Source organism: Lynx rufus, unplaced genomic scaffold (assembly GCF_022079265.1).
Source record: "Lynx rufus isolate CCGP_SWC_20201006 ecotype Redwood Valley unplaced genomic scaffold, mLynRuf1.p SCAF_4, whole genome shotgun sequence".
Classification (NCBI taxonomy): domain Eukaryota; kingdom Metazoa; phylum Chordata; class Mammalia; order Carnivora; family Felidae; genus Lynx; species Lynx rufus.
Window position 1 is genome coordinate 2,104,678 of NW_025814856.1, and position 17,431 is coordinate 2,122,108.

At 58.4% G+C, this 17,431-nt stretch overlaps 1 protein-coding gene across 1 annotated transcript; it reads left to right on the plus strand.

Moving 5' to 3' along the window:
* The first annotated feature begins 5,053 nt into the window (after window positions 1-5,053).
* Window positions 5,054-10,112, plus strand: SHD (Src homology 2 domain containing transforming protein D). Its single transcript, XM_047097408.1, has 6 exons — window positions 5,054-5,364; window positions 6,322-6,427; window positions 6,514-6,702; window positions 7,704-7,827; window positions 8,708-8,827; window positions 9,765-10,112. The coding sequence occupies exons 1-6, from the start codon at window positions 5,068-5,070 to the stop codon at window positions 9,949-9,951; spliced, it is 1,023 nt and encodes a 340-aa protein (XP_046953364.1). The 5' UTR covers window positions 5,054-5,067; the 3' UTR covers window positions 9,952-10,112.
* The last annotated feature ends 7,319 nt before the right edge of the window (window positions 10,113-17,431 follow it).

Consider the following 17,431-nt stretch of genomic DNA (forward strand, 5'->3'; position numbering starts at 1 on the left):
AACAACAGAAATGTGGGTGTGGTTCTGCCGGGTTCTCTGCTTCAGGGTCTCGTGGCCGCAACTGAGATGTTGGTCGGGGCTGCGGTCTCATCTGAAGGCCCGTCTGGGGCAGGATCCCCTTCCAAGCCCGCTCACGTGGCTGTTGGCAGGATCTGGCTCCTCACGGGCTCTTGGGCGGAGGCCACCCTCAGGGTGCTTGCCTACAGGGACCTCCGACAGCTGACTTCAGAAAGCCACCACAACAGGAATCTTTGAGAAGTGGTATCCCATCACCTTTGCCCTGTCACGCTGGCCTCAAGCAAGCCGCAGGTTCCGGCCACGTTCACGGGGAGGGGATTACACACGGCTGTGACCACCAGCAGCTTGGGGTCACTGGAGGTCCCCCGAGGGTCTACCTGCCAGGCGCCCTGTCAACAATGAGCTTTGCAAGGGTAGCTGTGTGGACGGGCGTATCCCCAGCACCTAAGACCATCCAGGCACTAAGTAGGTGCTCAATAGATGTTTGTGGCCTAAGTGAGTGTCTCCCCATTCACAGAGGAGGGAGCAGAGGCCCGCAGTTCTGCCCGCTCTGTAACCCCTCCCCACCCCCCACTTCGCTGGAACTTTCTTCTATTTCCCTGCAGGCCTTCACGCCTCGTTCTCCCACCCTTTGGCCTGGGAGCAGGTCTGCTTTTGGCCCCGGTTCCCGTGGGGGTGCCCAGGGTCCAGCGGCAGAAGGATAGCATGCATCTGTGTCTGGTGTATGTGTGTGCTCGGATCCTGCAGAGCCTCGACCCGCCCCCTCTCCCCCACACCCCCTGCACCCCCCCTCCTGCTCTCCAGAGCCTGCCCTTCCCCCTTTCCCCACGCGCTCGCTTGCTCGCTCACTAGCTCCGTGTCTGTCATCCTGGGGAGCTGTCAGGCCTCATCCGGAATCTCCTCCATCAATCCCCTGGGGGCTGCGGTACATCAGAGGACTTGGTGGGGGTGCCCCCCCCCCAAACAGCCTGCTCTGCCTGAGCCTGGACTGCACAAAGGGCCCATTTCCCAAGCTCTAACTGGCTCATTCCCGTGATGGGAGGCTCCTTGGCCAAGGGCTCAGAATGAGCGAGGGACAGGGCCTGGGTTTGCAGCTGCAAGGCTCCAAGGCTACACCTTTAATGACCACGCTCCGTGGCGACTCCTGCAGACAGAGCCTCCAGGGGCTGGGCCGTGCCCCTCCCATCAGATTGGCCACTCGTGATGACACAGCTGTGTCTCTTCCATCAGACTAGGGGCCTTTGAAGTTGGGACCATGCCTCCCCCATCAGATTGGGACTCCGAAAGACAGGCTCCCGTCTCCTCCATTAGACTACGGGCACCTAAAAGCAGGGCCACGTCTCTCACATCAGAGTAGAAGCCCCTGAGGTCGGAGCCATACCTCCTCCATCAGATTGAATGTTTCAGAGCGTCAGATCATGCCTCCCCTATCAGACTGGGAGCCTATTAGGCAGGCACCTATCCTCCATCAGACTGAGTCTTCTGAGGTAGGAGTGTTTAGGCCTCCCCATGAGCCATCCCCAAGGGTCCTTTCTTATCCTGGTGCCTTGGCTCCCTTCCCGCCTCCAGGCTGACTGCTCCGGGAGACAAGAGTGACGGGACAGCTCCCAGCCAGGGCCCCCATCTGGCTGCTTCTTAAGATCCCATCCACCTAAAGCATATACTGAGCACCTACTGTGTGCCATGCAATAGAGTATTATTTGGCCATAAGACGAGCGAGGCGCTCACACCTGCTACAACGTGGATGGGCCTTGAAAACGTGACGCAGTGGGAGAACCAGACACAAAAAGCCACATAGTGTGTGATTCCTTGTGCGTGAAATGTCCAGGGCAGTTCACCCCCAGGAACAGAAAGTGCATTAGAGGTGCCGGGGCCGGAGGAGTGGTGAGAATAGTCAGAGGCTGCTGATGGGGATGGGGTTCCTTTTGGGGGTGATGGGAATGTTCTGGAATTCGTGCTGGCGGTTGCACGATCTTGAGAACATGCCCAAACTGAAACGCACACGCCAAGTGGGTAAACCGTAGGTATGCGAACTGTATCTCAAAAGGAAAAAAAAAAAAAAAAAAGAACAAAAACAAAAAAACAAGGTGCCACCAACGGCGTCCCGAAAGCGCTCAACAGAGGTAGGCGGTCATTGTCCCATCTCAGAGATGGGAAAACAGTTGAGGTCACCACCCAAGGTCAGGAGGGCTGGGATTCCAGACACTGAGCCACGCCCAGGAGACGCCCCTGATACACGGCCTCGGGGGCCACGGGTGCTGGGGGAAGGGAGGCACCCCCAGACCACCCCACCTGCTCCCCACTGTCCACACAGCGGGCCCCCTCCTCTCCCAGTCAAAAAGCGGAAACCCGAGAGTTTATGTGGCTCTTCAAGGGCACGCCGCAAGGTCGCCAGACCCCCAGCCTGCCTGTCGGCAACCACCGTCTCCCGCTCCTCCCTCCTCCCGGAACCCCTTCCCCGCTCCTCTCCTTAGGACGAGGCGGGGCCGGCCCCAGGAGCAGCCAACTCAGAAGCGCTGGAAAGTCAAACGCCGTTTGATTCTGCCTCCGGGGCCTCTAATTGCTATTTCTGACACACGCTGTAATTAGAAGGCCCCTTTCAAATATTTATACCTCAGACGGCTCGTATTTATCCGACCGGGAGAGGGCTCGGATTTGATGAGATCTGTCAACGGCTCGTCCCCGAGCTGGGAATTGCCTCGCGGCTGACAGAAAACAGGACAATTACCCGCCGTGCTCCCCGGCGGTCCCTGGGGGGGGGGGACGCTGCCTTGTCGCTGATCGGAGAGGGCGGGGCGGGGTGGGGTGGGGGCATCCGGATGGGCTGCAGGAGGAGGACCGAGTTCAACAGGTTCATGTGGGCGACACGGCCAAAGCAGAAAAGAGGAAGGCCCATGCATGGGGGCCTCTGCTGCGCTGAGAGGCTTTGCCTCGTCAGCTCTGGACCTCAGTGTCTCGGCCTGCAGAATGGGGCTAACAGTGTGCGTGGGGGTGGGAGATGGGGAACCACTAATTTCACAAAGACACTCTGCTGGGTCTCGAGTGCCACCCCGGCCAAACCAAATCAGGCAATGGGCTTGCGGGCTGGCTCTGAGCAAGTCCTCCCCCTCTCTGTGCCTCGGTTTCCCCATGGGGGAAAAAATAACTCCTTTCCCCGCAAGCCTTCCTTGAGCTCCCTGGGGGGTTTCCTGTTAGAAGCCCCACTTTTCAAACCAGGAAAGCAAGTCGCAGACAGCATTAGACCTTGCCCGACCCACTGTCGTTCCCCAGGGGCATTTTCACTGTCAGCTCCGGACCTCTCTCTGATCCTCCCCACCCCCCTCCCAGCCACAGGCACCTGCCCGCCCTGGGGGAGGGGGGCACTGGGAGAAGGGAACCCGGAGTCCCGTTCTTCCCGATCACCCCTCCCTTCAGCATGAGCGGGAGCTGAGCAAGCCCCCTTGTGAGGAAAGAAAAGGCCTGTTTGCTCTGGAATTGGCCAGCACACCTCTCCGCTCCCCTTGCCCCAGACCTCTTAGCGTCCTCACCAACCCCCCCCCCGCCCCGCACCCCCCTCCCGGCCCCCGACAGCCGCAGCTGCCAACAGGCGGCCAGCCCAGGCGAGACCCCTCTCGTCTGCGTCCCCCTCCCTGCCTCCACCCCCAGAAGCCACAAAGGGACAGATGCTGAGGACACGCGCCAGGCACAGATAGCATCTCCCTTCCCACGGCCAGCTGCCCCAGCCCCCTTCCCCCGTGCTGCAATTGGTCCCCTGGGGTGGGGGGTGCAGAGAAGCGTCCTCTTGGGAAGGGGACGCCAGGCCCCCGTCCCTTCCCGTCGCCCCTCGCCTGCTTCCGCAGCATCAATATCAATTTTAGCCAGTGACCTCTGGAACAGTCTGCTGGTCAGTTGCGCCGCCAGAGGCTGGCTCAATTTCAACCCTCAACAGTGGTGGCTCTCACCCCCTCTGCCGGTCAGTTTCACCCCTTCTCGCGGCCAAATCCAGACCCCCATCTCCCGGCCAATTTCCACCTCGCCTCCTCTCCGCGCCCCCCCCCTCCCCGCCCCGTCCCCCGCCTCTGCACCTCTCGCTCTCGTGAGCAAGGTCAGTCCCGTCTGTTCCCACCTCCCGCGCTCCACGCTCGCTCCTGCCAGCCGCGGTCCTCCGGGTCAGTGTCCAGCTGCCGCGGCCTCGGCCCCGCGACTCCCGCCCCGCACCCCCCCTCCCAGCGCGGGCAGCGGCTCCCCTCCCCTCCCAGAACAGCTGAAGGTCTCAGTCACCTCCGAGGGGGGCGCAGGGGGAGCGGAGGGGGCGGGGGAAGCCGCGGAGGGGGAGGCGGGGAAGCCTTGACGTCGCTGCCCGGGACGCGGCTGGGGGCCGGCAGGGGCTGGGGCGTCCGCCCGCGCGCCCCCTCCCCAAAGTCCCACCTCCCGGCCGCGGCGGGTAAAGTCTCTCCGAAAGCGTGAAGGGGGATTGGAGGAGGTTTTATTTCCCTTTGTGCCGGCGGCTGGGGTGGGATCGAGGCGGCCGGGCCGGGGGCCGCGGGACCCGGGCTCCCCCCGGAGCGGAGACGAGCGCAACAAAGGATGCGCCGCGCGGAGGTCACCGTCCCCGTGGCCCAACTTTGCGCGCGGCGCCCGCGCCCCGGGGGAGCCCGCCCGCTGCGCTGAGCACCCAGGCGTCCGGGCTGAGCCGGGGCTGGGGGCGCCCGCGGGCGGCGCTTGCCCCGACCCCAGACCCCAGAAGGGAATCCCGGAGCTTCCCGGAGGCGGCGGGCGGCCGAGCGGCGCACGGGAACCCCGCTTCCCGCGGAAACTCCGCGCGCTTCCGCGGATGCCCCTCGCCCTGGCCCGGCCACCCGGCGCTCGGCGTTCAGGGCCCTGCGGGGCGCCCCCTTTCCGCGCCGTCCTTGCGGAGCCGGGCTAAGGCGGACTTTTGCTCTCCTTCCTCCTCTTCCTCCTCCTCCCCCCCCCCGTCTCCTCCCCCATCTTCCCCGGGAACTCTTCGGAGAAAGGGGGCATGTGGGTCCCCCTCTGACGGCGGCCAGGTTTGGCGTGACACACGCACAAATGGCCAAGTGGCTACGCGACTACCTGAGCTTTGGCGGTCGGAGGCCCCCTCCGCAGCCGCCCACCCCCGACTACACGGAGAGCGACATCCTGAGGGCCTACCGGGAACAGAAGAATCTGGACTTCGAGGACCCCTATGAGGACTCGGAGAGCCGCCTGGAGTCCGACCCCGCCGGCGCCGGGGACTCGAAGGGCCTCGGAGACGCCAAGTACGACTCTCCCAAGCACCGGCTCATCAAGGTAGAAGCTGCAGACATGGCCAGAGCCAAGGTCTTGCTGGGCAGCCCTGGGGAAGAGGTGAGTGGCTGGGTCCCAGAGGTGGGGTGGCCCCAGGAGACCCGGCGGCCGGGAGGGCCAGGCTGGGCTGCCTGGATTTGGGGAGGCCAGGGCCCCCGCCAGGCCCTCCTCAGTCCTCCACCTGCTGAGTGGAGTTTGATATCTGTCCCTTTCCGGTGCACGGCGCTGGTGGTCCCACTGCCTCTCTGGCCCCGCTTTGTCCCCCTGTCCTCCCGTCCCCTGCTCACGCCTCTCGTCCTCTCCCCCCCCAGCTCCCCAAACAGATCCGAGGGGATCACCGCCGTACCGCCCTGCCGAGCCCTGGGACATCCTCACCACTATAAGTGCCCCTCCTCCGCTATTATTCCCATTTCACAGAAGTGGACACTGAGGCTCACAGAAGCATCTGGCCCAAGGTTGCAGGGCCCTAGCTCAGTAGAACTTGACCCAGACCTGCCTCCAATGCCCATGCTTTTTTCAGTGTTTTCCCTAGAGGAGGAGGGAGCCGGCCCAAACCCTCCGTGGAGACAGAGGATTTGAGGAGGGTTGCCAGAGACTGTGTGCAGAGCCCAGTGGTTTAAGAGCACAGAGAGAGGAAGGAGGAGGCGGGGATTCCGGGAAGCAGACAGCCTGGGCTGCGACCCTGCTTCCTACTCGCCTGCTGTGTGACCCTTAGCAAGTCACTTACCCTCTCTGTGCCTTGCTTTCCTCATCTGACAAGCATTAACAATTATTGAAGGAGGGAGGCAGGGCTGTGTGTCAGAGTCAGAACTGCACGGAGGCAGAGAGGGGGAGAGGCTGGCGTCTGTGCACAAATCCTGGTGGATGGAGAGGACTCCCAACCCCGGCAAAAATGAGCCGCGTGGAGCGGAAGGGTTAGGTGATTCAGAGAGGGGCGCCATCCCTCCAGAGGGGGTGTCCGCCGCTGGGCTCAGTCTCCCCACTCCCCTCGGGCCACTTCCTTACTTCTCTCTCCAGTCGGAACTCGACACCGAGTACTCAGACCCCTTCGATGCCCAGCCTCATCCGCCACCTTCAGAGGACGGCTACATGGAGCCCTACGATGCCCAGAGGGCCGTGAGCGGTGAGTGGGGGGGGGGTGAGAGTTTGGGGGCAGGTGGCAGGGTCCCTGGTGGGTGTGGACACTGACCGGTGTTCTCGGCCTCCCAGAACTGCCGTGCAAGGGGGTGCAGCTGTATGACACCCCCTATGAGGAGCAGGACCGAGAGCCAGGAGATGGGCCCCCTTCTGGAAGGAGACCTCGCCAGAGCCGGCTGCCTCAGGAGGATGAGCGGCCAGCAGATGAGTATGACCAGCCCTGGGAGTGGAAGAAAGACCACATCTCCAAGGCGTTTGCAGGTGCCCCTCCGACCCCGGCCTTGACCTTCCACGGGCCCTGAATGTCCTCACCCTTCCATTTCTTGATCTGGTCTTTCCCCCCTGTTTCAACGTACAAAATAGACCCCAGTCGCCTGCCACTGTGATAGTTTACTCATTCTCACTGAAGTGTGAAGGACTGATAACCATACATTTCTCTTCCTAGGAGAACTTGTATCTTCCTTGGGAGCAGAAACACCGTTAGAGGGCGATGGAACCGACTCTTTGTCCTCAGTGTTGTGCAGGGATAGGCTAGGCCTGGGTTTATGTCACTCACTTGAGACTTTATCTTTCAGTCTCAGTTGCCTTACCCCTCAAACGGGGGTCATTCTAGCACCTACAGAACAGGGTGCGTGCGAAGCGAGTGGTAGAAAGTGCTGTTGGGGGAGAGGGTAGCATTTCTTAGTCGCTGTCATTAGGTGGGCTTGGGGTCAGATCCTGAGTGGGGGAAGCATGGCCAAGTCTCTGACCTCAGTTTCCTCTTCTGTAAAGAGGGTAACCGTACGGTCAGCTTTAAGAAATAAAATAACGTGGGCCACAGAGAGTTGTGCAAACCCAGCTTGGCCCCAGAAGTTGTGTGACCTGGAGGGACGCTGGGGCTCAGTGCCTCACTCTACCTGTCCATGTCTGGGTGGGGGCGGGGCTCTAGGCTCCAGGACTTGGCCAGAATCTACAGAATGACCACCCCTCCCCTCTAGCCCCGCCCCTTGCTCTCGGATTGGTCCCTCGTGGAGCTGCCCCGCCCCTGCAAGCCAGCACACCTGAGCGACCACACCCCTTTCCTCTGAAGGCCGATTGGTTGCTCCTGTGCCAATCCTGCCCCAGCCCTTAAGCCCGGCCCCACCCACTGGGGACTCTGATAGGTTGCCCAAGCTGGCACCGCCTCCCTACTGAGAGTGCATTGGCTTGCCCCGGTCCCGCCCCTCCCGGGTGGGGTTGGACTTAACCGTTTCCTCTCTAACCCTCCCCCTCCCCCCCTCCAGTGCAGTTTGACGGCCCGGAGTGGGAAAGGACCCCAGGCTCAGCCAAAGAGCTCCGGAAACCCGCATCCAGAAGCCCCCAGCCCGCAGAGCGCGTGGACCCGGCCCTGCCCCTGGAGAAACAGCCGTGAGTGGGAAAGCTCCAGCTGGAGGACCCTCCCCATCTCGTACCAGCTGCAGATTCCTAGGACTCATTCGTTCACTTCAGTCCTTTCCTCTGCCCATCTTCGCTGGGGACCGGAGCCTGCCCTTGTGACAGACACCTAGCTAGGTCATTCCCCCTGGCATCAGATTCTGGGTTCACATCTCTGCCCTGCGTCTCTTGGCTGTGCAGCTTTGGGCAAGTCGCTTAACCTCTAGGCGCGCAAGCTGGGGGAGTCCGGGTCCTTTCTGTGCCTCTCCAGCCTAGCGGTTCCTCCGGGAAGTCCCTAACAGCCCGCCGAGTCCAGCCCTGAGGGCACCACCAGCCTGTGTGTTTATCACGGTTGTTCCCAAACCGTGACACAGAACTGACTGGTGAAGAAGGGGGCACCGGGGGAGGAGGGTCTTTCCATGCAAACAACCGCCGAGTCTGTTGGGCGCTCGTCTGCCTTTGAGCCCCCCCGCTCGCAACCGCTAACCTCTCCCTGAGCCCATTACAGGGAAATATTCGGGAAAGGATGCTACAGGTGGGTGGGGATACGGGATGTGGCAAGTCTCGTGAAAGCCCCACGCAAGTGGTTCAGTTTGAGGGATGAGGGACGGGGACACAGGACACCGGGGACCTCGCCTGGGGAGGCTGTAGGGATCAAGGTCAGGTGTATCTGTTGAACTGGGGGGAGCGGCTCCACGTGGACCTGGGCTCAGCTGCCTGGAAACCAGGCTCCCCCTGAGAAACCCCGGGGGGGATTTTTGTCACTTGTTTGCCTGGAGGTCACAAGTCCCTGAATCGGCTGTGCCTGCACCAGGCCCCAGGGTGCGTTCGAAGGGGGATGACCCTTGAGGAGACATCTGTCCCCACCCCCTAGGTGGTTCCACGGCCCACTGAGCCGGGCCGATGCTGAGAGCCTCCTGTCGCTCTGCAAGGAAGGCAGCTACCTCGTGCGGCTCAGCGAGACCAGTCCCCAAGACTGCTCCCTGTCCCTCAGGTGAGACCCCAGCCCCCCTGGAGGGACCGAGCGTCGCAGAACTGCCCGCCTCTGGCTTTCGGGTTAATTCGGTGGCAGCCAAGCCTGGCGCCAGCAGCCAGTGGGCGGGGCTTTCGGGGCTGTGGAGGGTGGGGGAGGGCGGGATTCAGGAAAGTGGAGGGGATGTATAGGACCAGTGGGGCGGGCCTTGTAGGGCCAGAGGGCGTGGTCTCCAGTAGATCTAGGGTGTGGGTGAGATGTTTCCTTTATTTTTTTTAAGTTTATTTATTTTGAGAGAGAGAAAGAGAGAGAGAGAGAGAGCAAGCGGGGGAGGGGCGGAGAGAGAAAAATGAGAGAATCCCAAGCAGGCTCCAACGAGGGGCTCGAGCTCCCGAGCTGTGAGATCACGACCTGAGCCGAAATCGACTTGCAGCTCAACCGCCTGGGCCCCCCGGGCGCCCCCAGACCTTTCCTTCCAACTCCTCCAGTCCAAAAGTTGAATTGTATCCGTTTGTGTCCGTCGGGGCCAGACTCTCCCAGTGGCCCTTATGGGCATTTCAGTTGGAGATCCCGACTCTACGCGCGTCTCTAAGATTCTCAGTGTGTCGGCTCATAACAAGCCCCCAAACTCTGCTGGGCATCCGAGCGTGAGATCCCTAAAAGAACAAGGTTGAAGAGAGCTTGGAGAATAGGTTTCAGTCCTGCCCCTGCCACGAGCGCCCCCTTCATGCTAAGGATACAATGGTTCTGAGGTTCAAGGTCATTCCATTGGGCAGACAGTTTAGAAAGGAGAGGGACCCCGGACTGAAGGTTAACCGGTGGGGAGCCCCGGAAGGGTAGGGCACGGGCTCAGAAGGTTTGGAGAAAAAACGCAGCCTGTGTTCCAGCCTGCCTTTAGGCTCGCAGAGCCTGAGCAGGTCTGGGGTGATCAAGGCGCTCTGCGATGCCTGTCCCCCAGGGGCAGCCAGGGCTTCCTGCACCTGAAGTTCGCACGGACCCGAGAGAACCAGTTCGTGCTGGGTCAGCACAGCGGCCCCTTCGCCAGCGTCCCGGAGCTGGTCCTGCATTACAGCTCCCGGCCGCTGCCCGTGCAGGGCGCTGAGCACCTGGCCCTGCTGTACCCGGTGGTCGTGCAGACGCCCTGAGCCCGGGAGCTTCAGCCCCTGCCCTGCACCGCGAGGGCCCAGAGTCGCTGCTGGAGGGAAGCCGGAGGGAGACGCTCGCTGCCCCTCCAAGCCCTGGGCCTTCGTCGGGGCTGCTTCTTGGCCCTCTCCCGGGTTCTAGGGTACAGAACTGCGTCTCCCAGCCCTCCTCTGGCCTGGAAAATAAATAAGTTATTGTGCGTTTCAAGTGTCCTTTCTGGGAGGCGGGGATCCCGGCCCCAGGGAAAGAAGGGGGACGGGTGTCCCCCACCCCGGCTGGGGGTGAAGCCTGCATTGCTCACAAGGATGGCCCACAACTAAGAGGGCTTGAGGGAAACAGGGAGAGTGAGTATGAAGTCAGATGAAAACCCGGAGAGAGCCGATGCCGCGCAGATACAAAGATGGAGAAACCGAGGGAGGGGGGGAGGCGCTCAGGCCAGCCCTGCCCCCACCCGGCCCCTCCTTTCCGCCGGGGCGGGCAGCCGTGGCCCGGATGCTGCTGCCAATGGACATCTGTCCCCATGGAAACAGCAGAAATGGGGGAGGGGAGCCGGTCCCAGCCGGTGTCACTTCAAGGTGACGGTGGAGCCAGAGCCCCCGGGGGCTGATAAATTCCAGGGACCCCCATGTCCCGCCTCGCCATCCATCTCCAGGCCTACCCAGGGAGGGCGGTGCCTCCAGCTCAAGGCGCCCGGTAGAGGTTGGGGGCATCACTTCTCTGCTAATTGGACGTGACCCTCCAAGGATAAGAGGAGGGAGCTGGCCTGTCATCACAGAGCCCCCTCACCACAGCGGACCCCTCCAGGCGTCCTGGGGCTCAGGGGCCCCCAGACGACCCCTCCGATATCTTTAACGCTCCCCAAGTCACCACAAAATCTGCCTTTCCTTTCTTTATGAGCCTTTGAGTGCCCAGAGGGCGAGGGAGGAATCCAGCCTCATGGTGAGGACACGGGTCTTGGGCTGTGCGGCTGGGCTCCCTGACCCCTTCTGGAAATCAGTCACATTTTCACGTGGCCACTGGCGGGGGGGGGGGCGTCTTTTCTGGGTTCCGATCCCTCTTCCCGCTTCAAGGAGCCCTCTTGGCTTCTGCTGCCCAGAGGGGCGTGGGTCAGGGGAGACACCGACTGTAGAGATGGGGGGACCTGGGCTGGGGCTGGGGCTGGGGCAAGGCTTCTGGGCCAAACGTGGCTGGGGGTCTGGGGGTCTGCGGGAAAGAGATAGAATTGACCCGTCTGGACCTCCGTGGGGACGTCCAGCACCTTCCCCTCCACTGGCCACGCCTCAGTCTTCTCTGGGCGTCCCCGGGGCTGGTAGAGGACGTTACCCTAGAGAGGATCCCCTGCACGGGTGTGGGGGGCGGGGGAGGGATGCCACAGACTAAGAGGGGAAAATCACAGGACACCGCCTGGCTTTCTCCAGCCTTCCTCCGCTTCCGCAGAACACGAGTGTTGGGGCCAGACTTCTCCCTTTATTCTCCTTCTCTCCCCCCAACCCCGCAGCCCCAGCCGCGCTCCTTCCAGAAGGGGCAGGTGGGGCGCCCGCCGCGGCCTCGCCAAGTAGCTGCAGTTCCCGCCTCCGCCACGCGGGGGCAGGGTCGCCGGCGGAAACCGCCCGCCGTCCTCCCGGCTACCTGCGCGGTTACCTGAGTCCCCGCGCCCGCGGCCACGGCCGCTCCAGACACGGGCCCTCGGCGCGACGGCGGCCACGGCCACGGCCCCTGCCACCGGCGGCGCGACCAGGAGTCCTGAAGAGGGGGAGGGCGGGGCGGGGCGCAGGGGGCGGGGCTGGAGGCGGGACTCGCGGCGGGGGCTCACCTGGGTGGCTGGAGGTGTGGTTCGCGTTGGGCAGCAGACGGTCTGCAGAGGGTGTCGCGGGGGTGTGGGGTGGGGGTGGGGGTGCTCACCTTCGGGTCCAGCCTCCACCCTTCAGGGTCACAGCCTCCCTACCCCACGTGGGACCTCACGATTCCTCCCCTGCCGCGCTGCGGGAGTCGGGGCAGGTGCTCGCTCAGAACCGGTTTCCTCTTCTGAAAAACGGGGCTACCCACCTCCGTCTTGCTCGGTTATTGCAAAACAGTCGCCAAATGGATTTTTTTTTTCTCGCCATGAGCCCCATCCCCCTGGTCGTGAGCTCCACCGTCCCCACCGTGAGTTCCACAATGCCGGCGATGGGATCCGACACCCTCACGACTCCTGGGTCTTGAGCTCAATCCTGGTGTCTACCCCATTTTACATACAAGGGAACTGGGTCTCAGCCCCGCTTTGAGCAAAAGTGTTGCTCACCTCAGCTCCCCTTTCTCTCTCTGTTTCGGGGGGGGCGGGGAGAAAAAGAAAGGAAAGAAACGAAAGAAAAAGCTTACACTGGCCTGAACTTGTGAGTCTGGCCGAATATAATCAACATAACAGATCGAAATAATCGCTGACGTTTCCTGAGGACTTCTCATGTTCCAGACCCGGTAATAAACTCTGTAGATACGATTACTTCAAACTCACCTAACCCATCGCTGAGGACTCAGGCACAGAGGGGTCAAGTTCCCTGCCCAAGGTCACACAGCAAGTGACCGGCCCAGTGGGGCCATGTTTCCAGGGCTGTGTAATTGATATGAACTCCAGCCAAAGTTGCTGCGACGAACGTGAGGCCCGGTGCCCCTGACCTCTTCATCTTGCGTGTTCTCACACTGGAGTTGGTCCCTCCGGGCGGCTGAGAAGCTGTTCCGGGGTGGGGAAGCCGGCTGTAGGGAGCTGGACGCAGGCGTCACGTTACTAGAAGGTGGGGACAGGCAGGACAGCCTTAACGTACCGCCCTCCTGCCAACGGGAGCGGAATGGGCATTGGGCCAGGAACTGAGCAGGCCGGGACAGCAGGAGCCCTGGGTCAGCTTGAGTGTCCCGGCCCCGTGCAGGGCTTGGCCCAGAGCGAGGAGACCTGCAGAGTGGGGAGAGGCTATGCGCTGGGCTTTCCAGAAAGCTGCTGCACGTGCCTGGACACGTGTCAGCCTTCTCTGGGCCTCAGTTTTCTCATCTGTGACCGGAGGCAGCTGGCTTGACTGATCTGCGAGGTCCCTTCCAGCCTTGAGAGCCCATGGTTTTCCACCTGGATTCTAGAATTCCCTGCTCTTACACAGTCTGAGACTGGAAAATCCTAAAAGCCTATGCAAAGTATCTAAGCTACTGCCGTGCTAAGATTCCAGAATCGTCTATTCCTTTATGTCAGTGTTTCGCAACCCGTTTTCATTATCAGCTTCCTGAAGAGCTTTTATTTTTGATTTTTAAGGTTTATTTATCTTGATAAATTTTTTTAACATTTATTTATTTTTGAGAGACAGAGCATGAGTGGGGGAGGGGCAGAGAGCGAGAAGGAGACACAGAATCCGAAGCAGGCTCCAGGCTCTGGACTGTCAGCACAGAGCCCCATGTGGGGCTCGAACCCACGAACTGTGAGACCATGACCTGAGCCGAAGTCGGATGCTCAACCGACTGAGCCACCCAGGCGCCCCTCTTGTATTTTTATTCATTTTTTTTATTAAGTAATCTCTATGCCCAATGTGGGGCTTGAACTCACAACTCCAGGAACAAGAGTTGCATGCTCCGTGGGGCGCTCGTGCTGTCTCTCTCTCTCTCAAAAATAAATAAATACACTTTAAAAATTAAAAAAAAAAAAAGTCGCATGCACCACAGACTGAGCCAGCCAGGCGCCCCATCTGTATGTTGGATATACTTTAATAACACATTTGTAGAAAGATTCTGGGATTGTTTTTAATCTGAATTCCAGAACTATAAATATTCAAGAGTCTTTATGATTGTGATATTCTGGAAGAGGGCTCAGCAAACTGCAGACTGTGGACCAAATTAGGCCCCCTGCCTGTTTTTGTTTTTGTTTTTAAATAAAGTTTTATTGGAACCTAGGCCCGCACATTCACGCATGTCCAGTCTAGGGCTGCTTTCCGGCTACCACAGCAGCCGGGAGTGGTGGCAACGGAGAACTCCACAAGGCAGAAAATAATTACTCTGTGGCCCTTGACAGAAAGTGTTCTGAGTCCTGGTCTAGAATGATCTATTCCGGCATATCTTTGGTTCTGTGATTCTAGAATTTGATGTTCTTGAGTTTGCAAGATCTCTGTAAGAATCCGATCTGAAGGATTTCGAATTTAGATTTCTAGGAGTTTGAGATTCTAGGGTCTTAAGATTCTGTAAGTCCCAAGGGCCCACATCTTCCCTCCACTTGCTCTCCTACCTTTGTCGGCCACACGCTTCGTGCCATTGCCCTGAGCCATCTCCAACTCAGGAATCTCCACGGTCACCCAGCCCATGTGGTCCCTGCTGTCGTTGAGGGTCCCGAGGTCCCCGCAGGTTGAGGTTGCCACGCGACTCCCAGGAAAGCTGCCACCGGGGCCCGCAGACCCCCCGGCTGAACCTGCCTTTGGTGACATGTGAGTCACACAAGAAGACACCGTCCTTCTTCCACCCGACACGGAGCTGCTGCCCCCAGGCTTGGGCCTGCACCAGCTGGCGGGCCAAGGTCACCTGGCTGTCCTCCCTCACCTGCAGCAGTTTGGGCCCCTGCTGCACACTGAGGCCTGCAGTTCCTTGCAGGACTAGGGGACACAAGACGTGAGTAAGGCCTTTCTCTGTGTGTGTGTGTGTGTGTGTGTGTGTTTATGGGACTTACTCTCTCAGCCCACACAGGTGACGCTAAGTGATCTTTGCGAGGTCACTTCTCACTGAGGCACACCAATCCTGCCCCATGTGTGCCGGGTCCTGTTCTGGAGACCACAGACACAGGCACAGAGGTGACAGAGACAGACAACCATTCCTGCCATGGTGGAGCTGACAGTCTCGGGGGTGCAGAGAGAGAGAGACCCAGGAAGTCGTGCAGTGAGAATCACGGCGGAGGATAAGGATGAGGTGAGGGAGAATCTGGTTGTGGAGGGTGGTCTCGGAAGAGGTGATGTTTGGAATGGTAAGAAGTAGCCAGTCGTGTGGGAAGAAAGGAAAATAGGGAGGAAGAGCGCTCCAGGCAGAGGGCGCAGTCCATGCAAAGGTTCTGGGGCACGATCACTCCTGGGAGGTTAAAGGAAGAGCGAAGAGGCCCTTGTGGCCGGAACAGAGTGAGCGCAGGGGAGACAGGGCAGAAGTGGAATCAGAGAGGGGATGGCCTATACAAGGCTTTGGAGGCCGCAAGGTGGGGTTTGGCTGAGGTGGGCAGGTGGGCATGCGGAAATCAGAGAAATTTGCTTTTTAATCTTTTTTTTTTTTTTACAGTTTATTTTGAGAGAGAGAGAGAGAGCACAAGTAGGGGAGGAGCAGAGAGAAGGAGAGACAGAATCCCCAGCAGATCTGCGCCATCAGGACGGAGCCCAATGCGGGACTCGAACCCACATGAGACCATGACCTGAGCCAAGATCAAAGGTCGGACACTTAACAGACTGTGCCACCCGGGCACCCCAGTTTGCTTTTTAATCTGAGTGTGATGGGAAAGCAGGGGAGCGGGGAGGAAACGGGGTTCAATTTAAGTGTTAAAAAGGTGGTCCTGACTGCCCTGGTTAAGGACAGAGTGTGGGCTGGGAGGACCAGGGCTGGCTGTGGACGAGGGCCCAGGAGAGTGGCATCAGGATCTGGACCCTGGGGAAAAGCAGACAGAATCTGAATAGATTTTGAAGGTTGCCCCCGGAAGGGTCGAAGAAGGACTGAATCAAGAGAGGGCGAGGTGACCGATGGCCAAGGCTTTAACCTCAGGGACCGTGTGAATCAGGTGGCTTTTGGCCAATATGGAGGACACTGGCGGAGAAGCAGGGCTGGAGGAGAAGAGAAGAGTTTGCTTGGGGCCAGGATAAGTCTGAGGTGCCCGTCAGACCCCCCCCGGAATGTGTGTGTTTGCACCAAGTGCCTGGCCTTTGAGATGCCATGACAGCCGACGCTGGAGAGATGAAATCCGGGGAAAGGTGTTTCAGGTCGAAGGAATAGAAGGTGCAAAGGCCCAGAGGTGGGATCAACCTGGGCATGTTGGGAAGGGAAAGAAAGGAAGAAAGGAAAAAAGGAAGAAAGAAGGAAAGGAAGGAGAAGGAAGGAAGGAAAGAAGAAAGAAAGAAAGAAAGAAAGAGAAAGAAGAGAAGGAAGAAAAGAAAGAAAGAAAAAAGAAAAGGAAGGAAGAAAGAAGGAAGGAAGGAAGAAAGAAAGAAAGAAAAGGAGGGAAGTGAGGAAGGAAGGAACAAAGAAAGAAAGGAAGAGAAAGAAAGAAAAGAAGAAAAGAAAGAAAAAAGAAAAGGAAGGAAGAAAGGAAGGAAACAAGGAAGGAAGAAGGAAGGAAAGAACAAAGAAAGAAAGAAAAGAAGAAGAGAAAGAAAGAAAGAAAGAAAGAGAAAGAAAGAAAGAAAGAGAAGGAAGGAAGGAAGAAAGAAAGGAAGAGGAAGAAAGAAGGAGAAGGAAGGAAGGAAGGAAGGAAGGAAGGAAGAAAAGAAAGAGAAGGGAGGAAGGAAGAAAAGAAAGAAAGAAAAAGAAAGGGAAAGAAAAAGAAAGAAGGAAGGAAGAAAGAAAGAAAAAAGAGAAAGAAAGAGAAAAGAAGAAAGAAAAGAAAGAGAAGGGAGGAAAGAAGGGAGGAAGGAAGAAAAGAAAGAGAAAGAAAGAAAAAAAGAAAGAAAGAGAAGGAAGGACAGAAGGAAGAAAGAAAAAGAAAGAAAGAAAAAGAGAAGGAAGGAGGGAGGGAAGGAAGGAAAGAAGGAAGGGAGGAACAAAGGAACAAAGAAAGAGAAAGAAAGAAAAAAGAAAGAAAGAGAAGGAAGGAAGGGAGGAAGGAAATAAAGAAAGAGAAGGAAGAAAGAAAGAAAGGGAAGGAAGGAAAGAAGGGGGAAGGAAAGAAGGAAGAAAAGAATGAAAAAGAAAGAAGGAAAGAAAGAAAGAAAGAAAGAGAAAGAAGAAAGAAAGAGAAAGGAAGGAGGGGAGGAAGAAAGCAAAAAGAAAAAGAAAGAAAGAGAAAAGGAAGGAAGGGGGGAAGGAAGGAAAGAAGGAAGGGAGAAACAAAGGAACAAAGAAAGAAAGAAAGAGAAAAAAAGAAAGAAAGAGAACGAAGGGAGGAAGGAAGGAAGAAAAGAAGAAAGAAAAAGAAAGAAGGAAAGAGAAAGGAAAGAAAGAGGAAGGGAGGGAGGAAGAAAGAAAAAAAGAAAGAAAGAGAAAAGGAAGGAAGGAGGGAAGGAAGAAAGAAGGAAGGGAGAAACAAAGGAACAAAGAAAGAAAGAGAAAAAAAGAAAGAAAAGAAAGAGAACGAAGGAAGGGGGGAAGGAAGAAGAGAAAGAAAGAAAGAAAGAAAGAAAGAAAGAAAGAAAGAAAGAAAGAAAGAAAAGCCAGTAGGCCAGCCAAGGGCAAGAAAGAGAACGCGCAGGAGCGTGTTGCTGAGAGACTGGTGTGCAGGGCGTGGTGTGAATGTTCTCCTAGGGCCCCACTCTGAGGATCCCTGCTGGAACCTTCAACCCTTGTTTTGTGATGTTTTTT